Source organism: Meleagris gallopavo, chromosome 30, assembly GCF_000146605.3.
Source record: "Meleagris gallopavo isolate NT-WF06-2002-E0010 breed Aviagen turkey brand Nicholas breeding stock chromosome 30, Turkey_5.1, whole genome shotgun sequence".
Classification (NCBI taxonomy): Eukaryota; Metazoa; Chordata; class Aves; order Galliformes; family Phasianidae; genus Meleagris; species Meleagris gallopavo.
Window position 1 is genome coordinate 2,018,689 of NC_015040.2, and position 19,245 is coordinate 2,037,933.

The 19,245-nt window shown below is 52.2% G+C and overlaps 2 protein-coding genes across 3 annotated transcripts; one reads left to right on the plus strand and one right to left on the minus strand.

The window, feature by feature from the left end:
- Window positions 1-5,509: 5,509 nt before the first annotated feature.
- On the plus strand, window positions 5,510-12,431 carry FUT6 (fucosyltransferase 6). Its single transcript, XM_010724885.3, has 2 exons — window positions 5,510-5,694; window positions 7,148-12,431. Exons 1-2 carry the CDS (start codon window positions 5,685-5,687, stop codon window positions 8,242-8,244), a joined length of 1,107 nt encoding a protein of 368 aa, XP_010723187.1. The 5' UTR covers window positions 5,510-5,684; the 3' UTR covers window positions 8,245-12,431.
- Window positions 12,432-15,664: 3,233 nt separating this feature from the next.
- On the minus strand, window positions 15,665-19,239 carry NRTN (neurturin). 2 transcript variants are annotated; one of them, XM_019610038.2, is made up of 3 exons: window positions 19,060-19,239; window positions 18,140-18,298; window positions 15,665-16,592 (listed from the first exon to the last, which is right to left on the minus strand). In XM_019610038.2, the coding sequence occupies exons 1-3, from the start codon at window positions 19,196-19,198 to the stop codon at window positions 16,144-16,146; spliced, it is 747 nt and encodes a 248-aa protein (XP_019465583.1). In that variant the 5' UTR covers window positions 19,199-19,239; the 3' UTR covers window positions 15,665-16,143. The 2 variants fall into 2 exon arrangements, with proteins under 2 accessions (XP_019465583.1, XP_010723186.1); XM_010724884.3 differs by having other exon boundaries at window positions 18,140-18,389.
- Window positions 19,240-19,245: the final 6 nt, after the last annotated feature.

Consider the following 19,245-nt stretch of genomic DNA (forward strand, 5'->3'; position numbering starts at 1 on the left):
CCCCAGCCCCCTAATGGCTCCTGTCTCATCAGGGTCAGCTCTGTGCTTTGCTGCTAAGGTCAGGATGGGGTGCTGGTTTTCATTAGCTGGGGAGGGGGGTTTGCTGCCTCATTGCCTCCTCCAGGTCTGCCCCATCCTCAGGGTGAGCTCATGGTGACGAGTTGAGCACACCCTGAGTATTCCTCTCTGCAGGAGTCAGATGATAGAGCCGTGTGTCCCGGATTACTCTTTGCAATCTGAGACTGCGGTACTTCAGCTGCACCTTTACTTGTTTATCGAGATTTCCTCTGAAACCAGAGATGTGCTGCTGGCATGGTCTCCGTTATAGTTTGATTAGTTACATTTCCAGTCACTTGCCTCTTTCATTTTCTCCTCCCAGCCCCTCTCTTGGCCTTTTCTTGGAAAAAAAACCAATGGGGGTCGTCGCCCAACTCTGCTTTCTTCTGGCAAGGAAAGTGTGCAGCTGCAGAGCTGGGCTCCGCTGCCAATGTGCTGACATGGGAGTGCAGTTTGGCCCTTCCAAAGGATGCTTTGCAGGGGTCCAGTGTCTGGTGAAACCCAATCCTCCTCTTCTTCATTTTGGGAAGCTATCAGACACGTGGGGCATGGGGACTTGTGGCGGCAGCCCCTCAGATCCTAACGCTGAGCCATGGGGTGAAGCAGCTTGGGAGCCAACAGGATCTGCAAGTGCTGCAGTGGAAGAGATGGTGAGTTCTGATGGTGAGTTCTCTTGGCACCACTCCGAACTTCATCCAATCACAGACCAACCATGCATCCACCCATCAGCCCCATGCCAGGAACCTGGACCCACATCCACACCTCCATTACATCAAAACCAAAGGGAACAACCTCGTTTTTGTCTCCTCCTCGTATGCTAAATGATTTTCAGCTCTTTCTTTTTCCCCTTTTCCCCTAGAGAATCGCAGCAGACAAATGACAAATCACCCCTAATCCACCTGAACTGCTAAATCTCTCAGTAATCCCTCCTCAGCACAGCTCCGGTGCTGCAACAGCCTTCCTTGGTACCATTAATCAGCGAGTTTGGCTCCCGGGTGCCTCTTGGTACGTGCCTACACGAGGAGATCCTCTCATTTATAAAACTTGGGGACCTCCCACAGCTCCCCATTCCCCACGACCTCGTCCAGAGGGTCAGCGCACAGAGTAAACCGCTTGAGAGGGAAGGTCCTAATATTTATATGGGAAGCCATTAGCAGGCAATCTCTTATCTGCCTCCTGTTTTGAAGCGGGGGCTGAGGGTGATGGCAGGGCTATGGGCAGTGCTGGAGCTGCCTTGGAAATGCCCTGACGTGCTGCCATCCACCCTTGGGGATGGGTTACAGCAGTGTCCTCGATGTCGTGGGGAGAGAATGTTGTGTGCAGAAAAAAATCAGAGAATCACAGAATGGCCTGGGTTGCAAAGGAGCACGATGCTCATCCAGTTCCAACCCCCCACTGTGTGCAGGTCGTCAACCCAGGCTGCCCAGAGCCACATCCAGCCTGGCCTTCAATGCCTGCAGGGATGGGGATCCACAGCCTCCTTGGGCAACCTGTTCCAGTGCCTCACCACCCTCTGAATGAAAAACTCCCTCTTAAAATGCAGAGAGGGAATAAATAAAGAGCTCAGTTCCCCACCTGTTGGGTTTGAAAGCCACACAGAAATTCCCAAACCTACCCTGATACCTCCTCACACAGTGCACTGTGTGTGATGTTGTACAGCAGCACCCAGCTGGAGGATGGAGTGGTCTTTTGGGGTCTTAAGACACCTTAACCTACAGAATAATCATTGTCTTGTGGGTTCCCCTGAGCCTTCCCCAGGTACTGAGTGTAGCTTTGAACACAGAGGTGGGCAAATCTTCTCTCCATGGGAAAAGATCCTGGAAGGTCTTTGCATCGGGTGTATGGAAAGGTCGCAAAGAGGAAAATGAAGATGGAGTAGGGATGCAGCAGTGGTGAGGTTCCTGCAGGACTTTTCATGTGAGAAGAGGTGGTGACATGCTGGGGACTGGGAGGCATGCAGGTGCTGGGCAGGCAGGATATCTACAGCACAGCTCTATCACACACTGCATTTCCTTAGGAAATGTGGTAAAAAAGGCAAACCAGAACCAAAAGTAGAGAATGAGGCAGCGGGGTTTCAATTTCCCTGATACTGTACTCATTAAATGCTCATCAAAAAGAACCCTCTGCTCCTGGGCTGCTGTGCAGCTGTGGATATAACTTCTTAATGTCCTTTTTTCAAGTCTGTATCCCTCATACGATGCTGGGAGTCCAGGTGGAGCTGGGAATGGGAACAGAAGCTCAGACATAATGAAACTCATTGGGAGCAGCAGTTGGTTGGCAGTTTGTTACCTTCTGCATCCAGCAGTTCTGGGTGTTGGATATGGATTGGAGAGAAGTGGGGCAGAGGAAGCTGCTGCAACTCCCTAAGCCCTAACAAAGCTCACTGTCATCATCCTTAATGTCAAAAGGGGACATCTAGGCATAGGCTGGAAAAGTCCGAGAGGGGGAAAAAACTGAGCTCCCCATCCAGGTCACCACCCTGAGCTAAGAGAATTCCCAGAGCCAGGAGTGTGGCTGCTTCCAGTCCTCTCTCCAAGCCCAGCATAGGATGGTTCCATATAGAAACACATTTTCTAAACCAGAAAGCTGCCCCTTAGCAGCATTCACGTGTGTGTACATATAAGGCTGGTCCTCTTGCACCCATGAGAGATGTTTCTATGATCCAGCTTCCTTTTCTGCTTAAGTATTCAGGTCTGTCTGGATTGCTTGCACCAAAATGGATTTCTGAGGGGTCACCGTTTGCAGTCGCTGAAATTCTACGCTGACACCATCACTGCTGATTACAAAATGCTGAGAAATGTAGGATCTTGGCTCTTGACCTGGGAAAGACACTTGATGATTGCAAGGATGGTCTGGCTGAGCACTGTTGAGGGGGCAGCTCACCACATGTTTGGCTGCTACTGGACCAGGGGAGGTGGTGTGAACTGTCAGAGGGAACTCAGCTTTTTGCTTCGTATTCAGATTCCCATTCTCTGGGTGGGCCAAGTTGAATGTCAGCTCATGGCTGTGATTAACCGGGGCTCTCTGCCACTCTCTGTGGGGCTGGAGTGGGGCTGCATGGCTCAAGGAGTCAGCCCACACCAGGAGGAGCTCCAGGAGGAGTTGTGGTGCCAGGGAGTGCACAGAACTGGTGATCTAATAAAGACAGAGGGAAACCATGGGGCAGGCTGAGGGGAGATAGTGGTAACGTGGTTTGGTGTACCCAGGGAGGGAGGATGCTGAGGGGTGCAGGATTTGGTGCTGCCAACCTCATCTGACTCTGCCATGAAAGTGCTCGGGATCAGGTGTAGCTGAATCCATTCCCAGTGCCACATCTGTCCAACCTGCTGTTACCAGGCTGTGCCATGAGGTTGGTCTAACCTAGAGGATCAGAAACCCATTGCTGGATGCCAACCAGAGCGTAGGATTATGTGGTGAGGCACAAACAACCTGACCAGCGTCACAGGACCTATTTTACCTTTGGGATGAAGTCCCTCCCTGATTCTCCTCCCTTACATTGGAAACTCACATGATAAACTAGCAAGGTGATTGCATCTAGTGATGCTTCTTTACGTCTGCTCAGCAAAAAGGCTGAGGGTGTTGGAGGACAGCACCAAGTCACCGTGTTTGAACAGGACCTATCTATCCTACCTGCTGAGGCTCAGCTGTGTGTTTGGGACTACCAAGCTGGTATTTGCCTCTCTCATATCCTGTAACACCTTCGTTCCTGGAAAACCTTGATCATCCCTCTGCAGTAGACGATCAGGGAGCGGCCAGGAACTGCAGCTGTCAGTGCCCCAGGCTGAGCTTCCCGGTGAGATTTCGTGACAGAGCTCAGCATTCCTCCAACTGCTTTGGCTTTGCTCTGCTCTTACAATTCACGGTTGTCTCATGGAGAATGCAGCAAGGAAATGCAGTGTTGTTCCCTGGTAGGTTCTGCAGAAGCTGTCCAATGGAATTGGAAGTGCACAGAGACCCTTTCCGCAGTTATTTTTAATATGGCCAATAAATGCCTTGTCTTACATGCTTTGGTTCTCGGAGATGCATATTGCCAGTGGGGCTGTGGGACACACGCACTGTTCTCTTGGAGTCCCTGTCTTGGGACAAGGTGTCTGGTTAGAGAAACACCTCCAAGAGCTCACGTCTCCACTGTAGCCTTGGGCTAAGGGCTTGCCCTCGCACGCTGTGTATGCAATGAGGATATTGCTGCATTGGCACAAAGGGTTCAGCCCTCACATCTTCCTCTGCTCACCGAGGTGAATGCTCAGCCCTTGAAGCTCAGCAATCACTTTCTTTGTCAGCAAAGGCAGCAACCAGTAAGCTTCTCCAGAGCTCAGCCTTTTTTTTTTGTCTTAAGATATTGGGATTGCTAAACCTATTAATCATGTAGCAATAAATCCTCATGTTTGCTCCTGCCAAGTCTGTTACCTGAACGGCTTCTTTGTTGAAACCATGTCAAAACTCACATTGCTTTCTGAGTGAGTGATCTGTCACCTCGTGTCACCTGTGCCACTCAGAACAATTCTCAATTCACAGCTTCATTATTTGTTTTCTGTGCTTCCCCTGCATGTGCTCATTTGTTTAATTTACATCAACCACCCCTCCCAGCTGACGTTCCTTGTGGCCCTGGTTTTCAGGGGCGCAAAAGTCTTGAATTTTCTACCTGCCTGAAGCCTCTCATCTGGTGCTACGGGATCCTTCGACTCAGAGCTTCCTGCAGTGATTGGAAGCTCAAATCTTTCTTCTCCACAGCCTTGAAGAAAACGACATCTGGGGACATCATGCAGGAGTTTCATTTGTGCTTTTGGCTGCAGTGCTTGGATACCCTCAGCAAGAAACGATAATTAAGCCCTATAATAACACATAATGGCTGTGGGTTTGTTCGTCCCAGCCAAGTACAGCCAAGCTCAATGCGAGATCAATTCACTCTGGCCGTGGCAAACAAATAGCCTCCGTGTGTCCACAGATCATGTTGTACAATGCCTATTCACTGGGGCTGGAGACACTCCAAAGCCAGGTCTGCGGTGCTGGGTACAGGAAGGATCCCCTGGACAGTCCTGATCAAGTGCTTGTCTACTCTGAATACCCAGGCGATCCCTGATGTCACCCGTCCCATGATGATGGAGATCCCGGAAAGGTAATTAGAAGAGGAATCCTGGCACGGGGATGGAGGCAGCTGTGCCATGAGCCCTGCTATGTGCCAGGGGGCTTGTAGACCTGGTGCCTCAACCTCCACTCCCTGCTAATTAGCCTCACCCTTCTCAAACAAAGATGTCCTTCTGTGTGACACAAGGTGGAGAAAAAAGCACATCACATGCAAATTCTTTGGGCCAAGAATGGTAAAGGAAGTAAGCTGTTGCATGCATCAAGGTGTTTTCAAAAATGAGGTGTGTTTCTATCGTAGTCAATAAAAGAGCTGTTTTGTTTAACCTTTGTTCTTAAATTTATCAGCGGAATCTGTCCTTGTTTCCTTATGGCCCTCATTACCGGGTGAGGGTTCTGGTGGCTGCCATTTGGCATACGCCATTCAAGATGCCTGGAACACATCACTGATCCCACCCTACGTCTGTGCTTTCCTTTGTTCTCTTTTCCTGGTTGTGCCCTTCACTTCAGTTCTCCCCTGCACTGTGCAGTTTCATACCAGGACCATGCCTACAGGTGAGTTGCCACGGTTCTTTCTTTTTCTTAGGGGCACTGGGGTGCATCAGGGAGGAGGTCTGTGGATATCTGTTTTCTCCTCTGTTTGCAGGGAGGTATTTTTTCCCTCTGTGCTCTCACATCGTGCCTTTCAGTATAACTGATAGACAAGAAGTGACTGGTGCCAGTCCCACCAGCTTCTGCCAGAAATCCTGTTGCTGGAAATCTTACAGCTATCTGTAAGGCACTGTGGGGTGTGGGTTGGTGCTGTATGTGCTCCCTTGTCCTGCAAATAAGAGGTAGAAAACTAAGCATGCAGTGAAGACCATCCTGTTAGACTGTCCTGAGAACTGCAAAAGAGGCAGAACCCTGGTTTTGGGGCACAGGCTGCAGCCCTATGATCTTAGAGACCACAGCAACTGCAGAAAAGAGCATGGGGATCAATGAGAGCAGAGAGGGGCTGCTGCAGAGCTGAAAGATCGTGTCTCTGGTACAGAGAGGGTGCACCTAGCAGGATGCTGCTGTTTAAAGGGTGGAGGGCAGTGTTCTGATAGAGGCTGCTGATACTGAGACTTTGACCTCCAGACAAGCCAAACAGAAAAAAAAATATATATTAAAGACTGCTAATTGGGAAAGCTAAATGCAGTTTGTATCTCAGCAACAAGAATCTTATTGGCATGGGGTTATGGAGGCCACGAGAACCTTAACTGCAGGTTGCTTTAAGGTCTTAACTTGCAGGTCTGGCTGTTGTTGGCCAGAATTGGGATGTGCAAGCATTTGTAGATGAATATTTATGTGTATCTATAGTAAATGGATATTTGTACATTCCTCTGTGCACTCCCACATCTTGTATGAATTTAATGTATTTTTCCTGATGTGACATCCAACTAAATGACAGCCACCAAACAGCAGCACCTGGTCCTAAGATGGCGTCAAAATCAAGATGGCTGCCACCGTCTTGTGTGTGGGGGGGAACGCCTTCCTGCTCAGAGGGAAAGGAGGCGTGGCTTTTCCCACCAGCCAATCACCACGTGTTGTGACCAGAAAGGGGCGGGGCTTGTGGAGGACATGTGCCTGGTGGGCGGGGCAGCACCTCAGGGCTGTGTCCCTCAGCGTTGGGCAGCGCTGTGGCGTGGGGCTGAGCAGCCGGGCACGGCCCGCTCATGGCATTCCTCTGTGAAATGAGGGGTGGCTGATGAGAACCAGTTGTGGGTGGGGATGGAGGAAAGGCTGGGCACCATGGAGGGGCGGCTGTGCTCCGTGGGCGTGCGTGGGTGTGAGCATGCTGTGCGCGGTGCTCCCGCAGCAGCCGTTCTGTCTGACAGGAGGAAGCTGGAGGTGAATGTGCCTCAATGCTGTGCCCGGCCCCCCTGCCCTCCCGCACACCTCTCTGCCGTGCTGTGCACACAGAGCCACGGCCCTGCTGGCATCGGCACGCAGCCACCGCTCAGTGCTCTGCCTGTGGTGTTTGCAGATCCATTCACGGAGCTCTGGGAAGGGAAGAAGATCTCTTGGAAGAAACTCCTCACCTTCCTCCTCTTCAGCTTCATCTTCAGCTTCTGCCTCTTCGCTTCTCTTCGTCAGTTCAGGACTAACGAGCCAGAGGATTACAATTCCTATCTTCCCACAGAAAGATCCCAAACTGGAAGTACCTGCGCGCCGCCGAAGAGTGAGCGCAGGCTGACCATCCTGCTGTGGACGTGGCCCTTCGGACACCGCTTCACTTTTAGCAACTGCTCGGAGCTCTTTGACACCCCGGACTGCCACTTCACCACCAACCGCAGCTGGTCCCAAAAGGCAGATGCTGTGATTATGCATCACAGGGATGTGTATGGGGACGGAGAGAGGCTGGCCCGGCTCCCCAGGCTCCCATCCCAGCGCTGGATCTGGTTCAACATGGAGTCCCCGAGTCACTCTCCAAACTTAGGTGCCATGAACCACCTCTTCAACCTGACTATGTCGTACCGGAGAGACTCGGACATCTTCACCCCCTATGGGGAGCTGCAGCTGCTCAGCCAGCCCCAGCCCTTCAGCATCCCACCCAAGACCAAGATGGTGGCCTGGGTGGTCAGCAACTGGAGACCAGGCTCCCACCGGGTGAAGTACTACGAGGAGCTGAAGAAACACATCCCCGTGGATGTGTACGGACGGCATCACTTGCCCCTGTCCATGGACATGCTCCACCAAACTGTGTCCCAGTACAACTTCTACTTGGCTTTCGAGAACTCACAGCACGAAGACTACATCACTGAGAAGCTCTGGAGGAATGCCCTGTCCTCCGGCACCATCCCCGTTGTTCTGGGGCCGCCTCGAGAAAACTACGAGCACTTCTTGCCCCCTGACTCCTTCATCCACGTCGATGACTTTGCCAGCGCCGGTGAACTGGCTCAGTACCTGCAGGAACTGAGCAGGGACACCGAGAGGTACCAGCGCTACTTCCAGTGGCGCAAGTGGCTGAAACCTGTGCTGGGGATCGGCTGGGCCATGCAAGTCTGCAGAGCCTGTCACTTCCTGCAGAGGACAGAGGCCAGCTACCACGTTGTGCCCAATCTGTCCAAGTGGTTTGTATAACAGCTGTTTGCCCAGCTCTCTGCTGCGTCGTGATCTTTTTGTCCTCACTGGATGGTTGCAGTTTTGAAGGCTGCTTGGACGTGATAGAGCCGGAAGGACGAGAGGAGCTTTGAAAAGCAGTGATGAGGAAGCGTTTTGGTGTTGGGTGTGCCTTTGTCTTACTAGAGAGTAGACTGCCAGGTAGAGTAGGACATTGTATTTTGCCAATGCATTCGGTATATCTGAACCACATGTTGCGCTGGTGCCGCTCAGTCTTTGGAGAAGCTCAGAGCAAAATGCTCTTTTTTTTTTTTTTTTAACCTTCCAGTCTCTGAAAACAGTTCTGGATGGACTCCACTGACTGAAAGGCAGAAGCAAGGGGTAGAGAGGGGAAGGTGGAGAAGCAATTTATACAGTCATAAATCTGTTTCAAGGATTTTGTACTGTGCAAGGCTACAGCTGGAAGGGGCGGCCATGCTGTGCAGCTGCTGCTGATGCAGGAGGAGCGGCTGTGCTCCTCCCTCCTGACCTCTCTTTGCCTCAGGCTCTGCCTTTGGGGTGCTGCATCAGGATGCTAAGCAGGCAGGAGGCTGCAGTCTTTATTTTACAAGTCTGTCTTTTGGAGAGCTTAGCGAGACAGCGTGAGTCTGGGGAAGGATCTGACAGGGGCACACTGGTGTGGGTAAGGAGTGGAGTGACACTGATGGGCCCTGAACGCGCCGTGAAGTTTTCACACGAGCAGCACCCGATGGCAAGGAAATGCTGAGCACGGCTGTGTGATGGGCTGCCTCCTCCTGTGTGCCCAAACATCCCAACTTCTGCCATCAGCTGATGGCCGCGCTCCAGGCCATGCATTACAAACACTTTTTTGTGTTTGACCTTTATTGAACTTCCTGCTGCTGTCCAGGTCACGCTACTGGAAAGTTTACTTTCCGACTGGGGAGACCCATTGCATGGAGATAAGGGACACAGCCCAGGCTCCCTGCTGCCACCTCCGGACGTCCAGCTTGTCTTCCTGGCTGCTGCTGAGCCCTGAGCGGAGGTTTCCAAAGGTCTGTTGTAGCCCCAGGATGTTTCCACGAGGAAAGTCAGCTCCAAGTCCAGCGATGCATATAGAGACACATTGTTTTCTCCATCAGCACCGTTTAGTAAAGATTTCCAAAGAATTCCCTCTTCATTTCCTTGCACAGTCATTCTGTGGCTGATGACCCACCAGCAAAACCTTGTCTTTAGCATTGTCAGTCTGTTCTTTCACAACCTTTGTCGCCTGTTTTTTTTCTCTCTGCTTTGCAGATTGGTTGAATTTACTGACCATCACAAGCCTAAGAATAAATCCTCCACTCTGAAATCTGAACTTTTATCCCTCCTCTATTTCCCATCCTTCTGATGGTACCCGTCTAAGATGGGGCCTCACCAACACTCTTCATTTCTTGAAGAGCCTTTGCTGGATCTTAGCAAAGAAATTCACACAGAGAAACATGCCACATCTTCCTTGGCCGTGTACTTGCTGACTGCTTCAAAGAAGAGCAAAATATCTGTGAAGCAACCATCTTTATTGCCAAATATTTGTCCGTGCTTCTGCCCCTGCCTTGCCTGCCTGCAGACACACACCTTTCCTTTAGCTCCTGGATGCACTGACCTGGTGTTCTTCCCATCTCTAAGTCCTTCAGGTCCTGAGCAGCTGGAGAAATGTAAGATGTTAACACTGTTGACTGAGCTGGGATAGATGTGATTAGAGAGAAGTAATATTGCACAGGTGAGCAGTCTCTTCCTGCCAAGGAAGGGCTGGCAGGGACATGGGAATGCCAGGACAAAATCCAGCACCGAACTTCCCCTTCTCAGTGCCATGTAGGCACACACAGGCTGAATTCCTTATGGGATGAGAAAGCTGACACCACAGTTGAGAAACTCTGGAAGGGGCGACTTAATCGAAGGAAACATCTGGATGGCTGCGCCGCAGGGCCTGGGGCTGGTTTTTCCCATCTGCACCCACTTGGGAAAATGCCATTCGTCAGTGTGAGGGGCTCCTTCAGTCCCTCACAGAGGTGATGTGAAAATACCCAAACCTCCCCTGCTTTCACCCAAGGGTGATAGGAGCCAGGCTGAAATGTTCTCAGCTGATGCTTTTGGGCAGAGATGGTCTGAAAAACAAAGGGGAGAGGTTTGCTTCCCCAAAAGGAGAGCAAGAGGTTGATCCTCACGGGAAACTGGGGAAAGAATAATGTAAAAAAGTCGAGTTTTTGGAGCAGGGTCTAAGCAGACAGTTGCAATCTATGGCAGGAGGTGGTCAGCCTTCCTCGGTGCCAGCTGGCATGGCATGGCGTGGGGTTCTGTCCCTCCACTGGGACATCCCTGCCCCTCATGGCCTGGAGAAGTGCAGTGTCCCCTGACTCCAAGTATTTCCAGCATCCTAGAAAATATCTCCATGGCCCCACTGAGCTTCCTACCCACGGAACCTCTGTTCTGTAGGGCTACCAGCAGTGGAGAGGAAAGGCAGAGCGTGAGAGAAACACAAATCCCCATGTAGTGCAGCACCGCAGGTGGGGATGGGAAGAGAAATGGCTGAGACAAACCAAAACCCTGAAAACACGGGAGATGGAGCCCTCCGAGCTCAACAGCTTCATCCCTGCCAGGTTTGTCCTGAGTGCATGAAGGAACCTGAACAAACCCCAAAACTCTGCTTTCCAGCTTTCCTGAGCCTATGGGCAGACACCCATCCCATTTCTCAGCTGTTTCCTTTTCTACTTAAAAACATGAATGCCAAATGTCGGGGCTTTACAGCTGGCACCAGCCAGTGAACATCCCCCACATCCAAGCAAGCAACACACACCTCAACCCCAAGAAATGGCACTCAAAATCCCTTCAGCCCAGCCCAGGAGCATGACCTGTCTGTAGGCTGTCGCCTGCAAACATTATTTTCTTTCTGGACGAGTCATAGTTTCCAAGCAGCCCTCTCCAATTTGATGATTAAAACCTCACTTTGTCTTTTTTTTGTTTTTCTTTTTTCTTTTTTTGCCTTTCTCTTCTATTTTTTTCGGGCAGGCCGGCAGCGAGATCGCAGCTTTTGGAGCACACACACCCCCACAGCCCTGCACACGCAGAGATTTATGAGCCTCAAAAGATGCTTCGTAAAATATTTACAGAGCAGAGCTTCAGGGGCGAGTGGTTGAGTCGGCCACGAGATGTCAGATCTCTGGGTGGCACGACGGGGGAAGATAAACAGACCTTTTTTTCCATTCCTGAAAAACCACTATAAACCTTTTTGGGTTCGACGGCGTTTTCATCTCTTCCCTTCTGCCCACAGAAAGAGGCAGACACCTGGGGCCGATGGGTGGTAAAGATGGAACGAACAAGTGCTGCTTGGATGAGTGGTTGAGGGCTGAACTTGGCTGGGATTCCAAATTGCAACATTCCCCCCAAAGCAAAATATTAAGCACCATCATCATCGTCTTAATACGAGGAGCAAGAAAACCACAGCCAACGCTGCTGCTGACTGCGAGTTGTTTTCCCTATAAAACTTTTCTAACCTCAGCGCTGCTTCCGGATGAGCAAATGAAACACGTTTCTGGCTGACCTTATCAAAACCTCGCATTCTCTTTTCTCCCCTTCTTTCCTTTAAAAACATATTTTTTTTGGATGTGATTTTGCCAGAAATGCTGCATCCCTATGGGGCACTTCAGCTTTGAGCCAACCCAAGTGAGAGAGCCTTCACGGGGAGGGGATGAGGACAATTATTTCTGTGGCCAAACCAGTACAGACTCATACAGGCAACAACCCAGCCCTGGTATTGTTTTAAATCAGTGATTTCGCATCAGTATATCTTTGTGATGATGGAATGACACAAACAGGGGCTGTTGGCGGATGTACATGGAGGTTTCTGCAGGAGATGGGAAAATAAAGTCAAGCTCCATCCGCCCTTAGCCTGCAGAGAGCCGCATGGACCCTCTCTGCTCTTCCAAGAGAAAACCCACATTTCCCATGCTCATCCCCATCCCACATTGGGGACGTAATGCCACACCACAATGGCTCGCTCGGAGGCAGCAGTAAGATGAAAACCACACAGAAATCGACACAACCACAGAGAAATCAATATAGTTCTCCTTTTATTTTCACTTTATCGTGAGTATGTAACAGCATCACACCCGAGTTTATGTTTGTTTAAAAAAAATAATATCATACTGCATTTTTTTTTTCCCCCTCCCAACGTTTAGAATAAATGGTAAAAATGTAATAAATGTAAACTGCACTTGGCACCATTTGGATCAATAAATAAAATCTTAAAAAAAAAAGAGAGAGAGAAAGAACGCGTTACATAGATGGCACACTATGGTATCTAAATAAATAACATAAGTTACTTCGAATAAATAGGGAGTATCTAAAATATAGATGCATTGCATCAACTTCTGCAGATGGTCGGACAGAGCCGACAATACCAGAAGGGAAATGGGGTTGCACCGATGGCGTTGAGTAGTGATGTGGGGACGTGGGGACGTGGGGATGTGGGGACATGGGGATGTGGGGACATGGGGAAGTGGGGATATGGGGATGTTGGGGACATGGGGATGTGGGGATATGGGGGTGTTGGGGGACATGGGGGTGTGGGGATGGGGCTGCCTCCTCCCGCGCTCACCCTTCTCCTGCCCATGGCTGCCAAATCTCTCCTTTTTTTCCTTTTTTTCCCCTTCTTTTCTTCCTCTTGGGTCTCAACTTGGAGGTTCTGCCTTTGTTTAGCCAAGAACAAAACCATGTGGTAGCCCTATTTATGAAGAGATGGTGGCTGAGGTCTCGAATACCGCCGTAAAACCATTTGTCTTGATAAACTGGGAGAAATGATTTCTTCCCAGCACATTTCTGGACCTGTTTAAATAAAGGACGCAACATTTGCCAGTGCTTTCACCGAGTGGAAACAATGATGTTAGGCCCATTCCCCCTCACCGATACCAAATCGGGAGTGCACCCATGTTGGCAAATGGGATCCCGACTGATGCAAGTGACAGGCGGAGCCGAACCAGAGCCAGAGCCAGAGTTACCCAAACACTGCATATGGGGATGTGTATAGTAAAACACAATGAAACGTCCCATAACTCATTATCAGAGAGTCGGGATAACATAACACTCATATTTTGTGCTGTCACAACCACTGGAATAGTTCTAAACATCTCGTTGTCGTCTCCAGCCCTCGTCTCCTGCCTTGGGTGATGGGCAAGCTGCAGGGCTGAAGATGCCCCCAAAATCCCCAAAAACACCACCCGACAGATGTTGCACACCGTTATTAGCAATCAGTAACGCATGGGGTGATGAGGAAGAGAGCCAGATGAGATCGCGCCGTAGCTTTGAGCAGGGAATTTTCCATCCTTTTGCCTTTTCTGCATTGTAGACATTCTTCCAGACAGCTCCAGCTCCTATTACAGCGGAGAGGGCTGTAGAAATGGAAAGCATTAAGGGAAAGAGCGGCGGTTCTATTGGAACCACATTTCCTTTTGCAGACAGTGCGGGACAGGGCGATGCTCCTGGAGCTGGAGGACACACGTGTCCACAAGAGGACAACCCTGAGTGACACGCACGGAAGCGACACGCAAGCAAAAGCCACGGTTGGGTGATGGCCGCGTCGGCCCTGCTCGTCCCCCGGGTGTTGTGTGGCTGCACGGTGCAGCTGCAGCCCAGATGCACTCCCCGAACCATCACACGCCGCCAACGTCAGCCACTTCCCCCGCACCTCTGCGTGGGGTGAAAAAGGGAAGGGGGGGGGGAAAAAGGAAGAGGCGTTGCGGCTATCCGCGTTGCTTTGCAACACGCTTCGCATTGGGGGTTTCCCAATGCTTCGGGGTGCTTTTGGGGTTGCAAAGTGCACCAGGGTGGGTTCAGCAGCACGAGGGTGCAAAGCTGCTGCTGACCTCAGCCCTGCAAGCCCCGAAACCAATGGGTATCTCCAACACATCTCCAAAACCCAACACCAGGAGCAACACAACAGCTGCAAAACCTCAGCATCACCTCTGCGCTCCCGGTGACACAGGGAGCTCAGTGCTGACCCTGCTGCACTGCTCTGAGCACCTTCCTGTGCCTTTGGGTTTTGGTTGTGTGTTTGTTGGTTTTTGTTTGTTGGTTGTTTTTTTTATTATTTTTTTAATTTTTTTTTTGCTTGTTTAACTGGAGGCTTCTGCAACACAACTAATTTTAGTTTTATAGTAGTGAGAACTGGAACGTGCCCAAGCTCTTCAGAGCACAGTGATTATTATTAGATTTGGGTGCGTTGTGTTGCTTTATTTAAGGGTGGGAGCAAGCAGTGGGCACAGCGTGGGTCACAAGCACAGATTCTCCTGCAGCTGCTTCTTTTGGGGTCATCTTTGCCACCACCACCCCAAAATCCTGCCCGTGTCCCCAGTGGCCGTGGTCCCAATATGGCACAGAGGTCCCCCAGTGGAGCGCTGCCATCAGAGCGTTCTCCCTCCATGCCCAGGACACGACACCAATATTCTCCTTCTGTTTATGATTTGCTTTTTCTGGGAAGAGGGCCAAGGGAAGAAAACCCATCAATCCCAGGCAACAAATTTAGCCTGCCCGGAGAATGCAAAAGTCTGCGGTCTCATTTATTTCTCCGCAGAGTAAACAAGAGTGACACTGCTGTAAATGCGAAGCGGAGCCAAAGCCCAGGCCTGAGCCCTGTCCTGCATGCGCTCCGAGCTGTGCTGCCCCATTGGGAATCCCATACACCCTTAGGACAGAGCTGGGCCGGCTTTGGGGGATCCTCAGCTGCCGCAGCCCAGCCATGCTGGTGGCCCCGTGGCTCTGTGTCACCTCCATGGCAGTGGCACGTCTCCAGCCCGGCTGCAGGCGGAGGGGCCGTGGGCTTAATCCAGTTACTGCAGATTATCCTACAAAGCAGCAGCTGCAGGGAGTAAGGGGATGAGGTGTGGGGAATGGAGATGGAGCTTTTCTATGGTGTGCATGCAGCTCTGCACCCAATGTGGGGCTTTGGGGCACAGCACGAGGACCCCAACGCGGACACAGTGACAACAGGGGATGTCAGCCCCACCTGGGGCACCTATAGCCATCCAACACCCCCTATGCCCACAACACGCCATAACACCAGGCACCCTACGGACACACTGCACACGTTAGACCCTGCACACACATCCCTGTCACCTCTACGTGCAGCTCACAACCCCTCATCGGGTGACACATCTGTGTGACAACAGCCGGTGCGCAACCCAGTGCACAACGACACGGACAACATCTGTGCACAACGCCCCACGTGCAGCACACCCTGAGTGTGTGTGTCACACCCCGAGCCCAGCGCCTGTGTCGCACACCCAACCGGAGGGTCGGCTGATGGGAACCCCCTAAGTGGGACAACACTCAGACTTACACCTTCCTGTGCAGCCCCATGGTCACAGTGTACACATGTGGGCAGGGAGCAGCGCTCGGGGCCACGCGAGCGTCGCAGTCTCTCCTCCTCCCACTGGACATGTAGGGGTCCACGGGGCATCTCTCCTCCTCCCCCATGGACATAGAGGGTCCAAGGGGGAACTCTTCTTCTCCTCCATGGACAAAGAGGGTCCCAGTGGACATGCAGGGTCCATGGAGCATCACTCCTCCTCCCACCGGACATGGAGGGTCCATGGGGCATCTCTCCTCCTCCCAATGGACATGGATGATCTGTGGGGCATCTCTCTTCCTCCCACACGGACGTGGAGGGTCTCAGCGGACATGGGGGGTCTGTGGGGCATTTCTCCTCCTCCCAATGGACACGGAAGGTCCACGGGGCATCTTTCCTCTTCCCAATGGACACGGTAGGTCCACGGGTCGTCTCTCTTCCTCCAACTGGACACGGGAGTTCCATGGGGCGGGCAGCGGTGCGGGGTCCATCCCCATCCCCACCGTAGCCTTCGCCCCCATTGGGCCACCCCCCAACCCGGCCCTTCACACACAGCCGCACTCTTTGGCCGACAGCTCATTGACGGTGTAGTAACGGTTGTAGGCATCCAAGAAGGAGACATCATCATCATAGGAGAGCGGCCTGCAGCAGGGCCGCGCGCGCACCTTCTCCTTCCTGATCTTCTTCCGGCTGCGCACGCTCTTCAGCGAGAGGTCGTAGTTCCTGACGGCTGAGTCGCAGGTGCCGCTGCAGTAGCGGAACAACACGGTCTCATCCGACTCGTAGCCCAGGCCCAACTCGCTGACGCTCACCTCCAGCTCCTTCAGGGCGCAGGGTTTGTGGCGGGCGCGTGCCCGCTTCATGCGGTTGCCCGTTTTGGGGAAGAGGGGCAGCTCGTGGCCGCCCGAGTTCATTGCCTGGCTGTAGCGTTCCACCAGCGCCGAGATGAGCTGCCGGATCTCCCCTTCCGTGTAGCTCTCCAGCAGGCTGCTGTCTGCAAGAGAAGGGGAGGAAAGGGCAGCGTTCAGTGCCACAGAGCCAACCGCGGCCGGGAATCAGAGGTGCACAGAATCACAGAAGGTGTGGGGTGAGTGGGGACAGACCCCCGGCGTGCATGGGTAGGTGGTGGTAGGATGAGGGGAAATAGCATTAAATGAAAAGAGGGGAGATGATTTAGGTTAGATTTGAGGAAGAAATCTTTTATCCAGAGGGTAGTGAGGTCCCAGCACTGCTGCCCAGAGCTGTGGGTGCCCCATCTCTGGAGGTGCCCGAAGCCATGGATGGGCACTGGGCAGCCTGAGCCGGTGAGGAGCACCCAGAGCAGAGGGGTACAACTGGATGATCCTTCAGGTCCGACCCAACACTCCAACTCAACCATTCCATGGCTCTGTGATCTTTAAGTCTCCTTCCAATCAGCTCATTCTATGGCTCTATAATCCTTGAGGCCCCGTCCAACCCAACCCATCCTGTGACTCTATGCGTGGGGCTGAGACCCCACGATGGGTTCCCCACTGTGCAAAAATGAAGACCCCACAAATAACCCCACCTTCCTTTCTTCCCTCCTCCTCCTTTCTGTTTTCATCCCTGCCCAAAGCCAAACCCTTCCTTGCACAACAAGTGCATGCTTAGAAGTGCAGGGGAAAAGAAAGCATAATGAATATCTGCTGTGCTCATGGTTTCCAGCTGGCCGATGGCAGCAGTGCTGCGGGTGGGGATTGGGCAGCGTGATGTGGGGTGCACACAGCAGTGGGGACACGGGGGCACCAAGCAGCACACGGGAACCAACATTCCATGGTGGCATGGCCCCAACTTGCCAATGTGCAAAAAATTTTCCAGATCCTAAATCATTTCCTCCTGATGATGATACTACAGAAAAGCCACCATGGAGTGGTGAGAAACTCCAGCAAATTTAGTATTTGGGATGTTTGCCCATTGCTTGGTGGAAGGGCTGCTCACCAGAACTGCAATGCGTGCTGCACACACACACAGTCCAACCGCAGCTGGCAGCATCCTTATCCCCATGTCCTAACCCTGAGCCCAAGGTTTGTCCAACCCAGCGCTGGGGGAAGCACAGAGGAAAGCATAATTTGACAACTTGTCTTTGATTTCCAAATTTCAAACCAAGAAGAAGTTCCTCTGGTTTGGAATAAAAGCAAACACGCCTGGGATTTCCAGCAGCTGTGAAGGCAAAGGGGCGAGCGGCGCTCCAGGGGAAGTTGCTGCAGGATGGAGCTGCTTCCCTTCACTCTCAGCTCCTGTTTGACATTTTGCGTTTTTAAAAATAGCATGGCAATTAACAACAACAAAAAAGGACCCTTTGGAGAAAAAGAAAAGAGAAAAAAAGAAAAAAAAAAAGCAGCTCTTAGCATGAAGATGAGCGTGAAGGTTTGCTGCCTTTTCCATGCGTGGTTTTCCTGGGATGCTCCCGACCCCGTGCTTTGCTAAACGCCCCCAACCCACAGTGCAGGAGGAAGGGAGGGATGAGGTGGGGGCTGAGACAAAAGCAGCCCCCGTTGGTGTTGTGGGGCTGTGGGTGCTTACACTGGGAGAGCAGAGAGCTGTGGCGTGGCAGGGCCCGGGGGGGTCTCCGCGGAGCCACCGGCAGCGAGGAAGAGGAAGAGGAGGAGGAGGATGCCCGTGAGGCCAGCGAGGAAGGCAAGGGGCTGTATGTCCGGCTTCCGTTGAACATGTCTCTACAAACTAAAATGGATAACATGGAACTGAGGAGCATCGATGCAATGGCTGCAAACTTCCATACCTTCATCTTAGAGCAAGTCAGAACATTGAAACTCTGCAAAACAGGCAAAACAAATATCCTTATTACACTGCCTTTGCCCGGGGCCACCTCTCCCACCCCTGTCCCCACGACTCAGGTTGGCCAGCAGCCCCCTGCTGGGCTCCAGCCCATCCTCTCTGCCCCCAGCAGTGGTCCGGATGGGACTGCAGTGGGGAAACTGAGGCACGGGGTGTGGGCTGAGCAGGAGAAAGGCGAAGGAGGTTCATGGATGGGCTGTCCCCAGTGGTGACAATGGGGTCATGGGGATATTCTCGCCCCTTGCAGCCCCAGCAGCAGGTGGCATGCGGGGTTTAAGCCTCCCTCTTGGTGGCTGGGTCTCCATCTTGTCCTTGCACTGGGGCTGAGACTCTGGTGGGTGGCTGTGAGTGAAGGACGGGGAAACCCACAGGGAGAGGACTCCACACAGAGCCCCACTGCTCTGCCTCCACCAGTGATGTGCACAGAGCCCAGTCTGCAATGGGGAACGGGGTTGTGCTGCTCAACCTCCACCCAGATCCCCGTCCCAACAGTGCACCGACATGGCCACCCCAAACCCCCCAAAACCAGCAAAAACACAAGAACTACCCCGCTCCATCCCAGCAGCACTGGGGACTGAAATTCAGAGCTGCAGCACCTGAAGATCTCACATCACCCCAAAACCCTGAAGCAGCCAGGATGCCCTTACCTGACAGTGCTGGGATCTGCCCATCCAGAGCAGGTTGGACCTGGTGGGAGCTGATGGGTGCAGCCATTAAACCCCCCTCACCGCCAGCCTTCGGAGAGCGGCGCTGACTCGCAGTCACCTCCCATCCCCTTTTTCTCATCTCAGCTCCTTGCAAACTCCAAACATTTCTCCTTTTTAAATAAATTT

What these genes read in the sequence shown, in the direction of transcription:
- NRTN (XM_019610038.2), bottom strand. Translation starts at nt 19,198, where the DNA reads ATGAGAAAAAGGGGATGGGAGGTGACTGCGAGTCAGCGCCGCTCTCCG. An exon ending in GCAGATCCCAGCACTGTCAG is followed by an intron (nt 18,299 to 19,059) that starts GTAAGGGCATCC and finishes TATCCATTTTAG; the next exon opens with TTTGTAGAGACATGTTCAAC. An exon ending in CAGCTCTCTGCTCTCCCAGT is followed by an intron (nt 16,593 to 18,139) that starts GTAAGCACCCAC and finishes CTTCTCTTGCAG; the next exon opens with ACAGCAGCCTGCTGGAGAGC.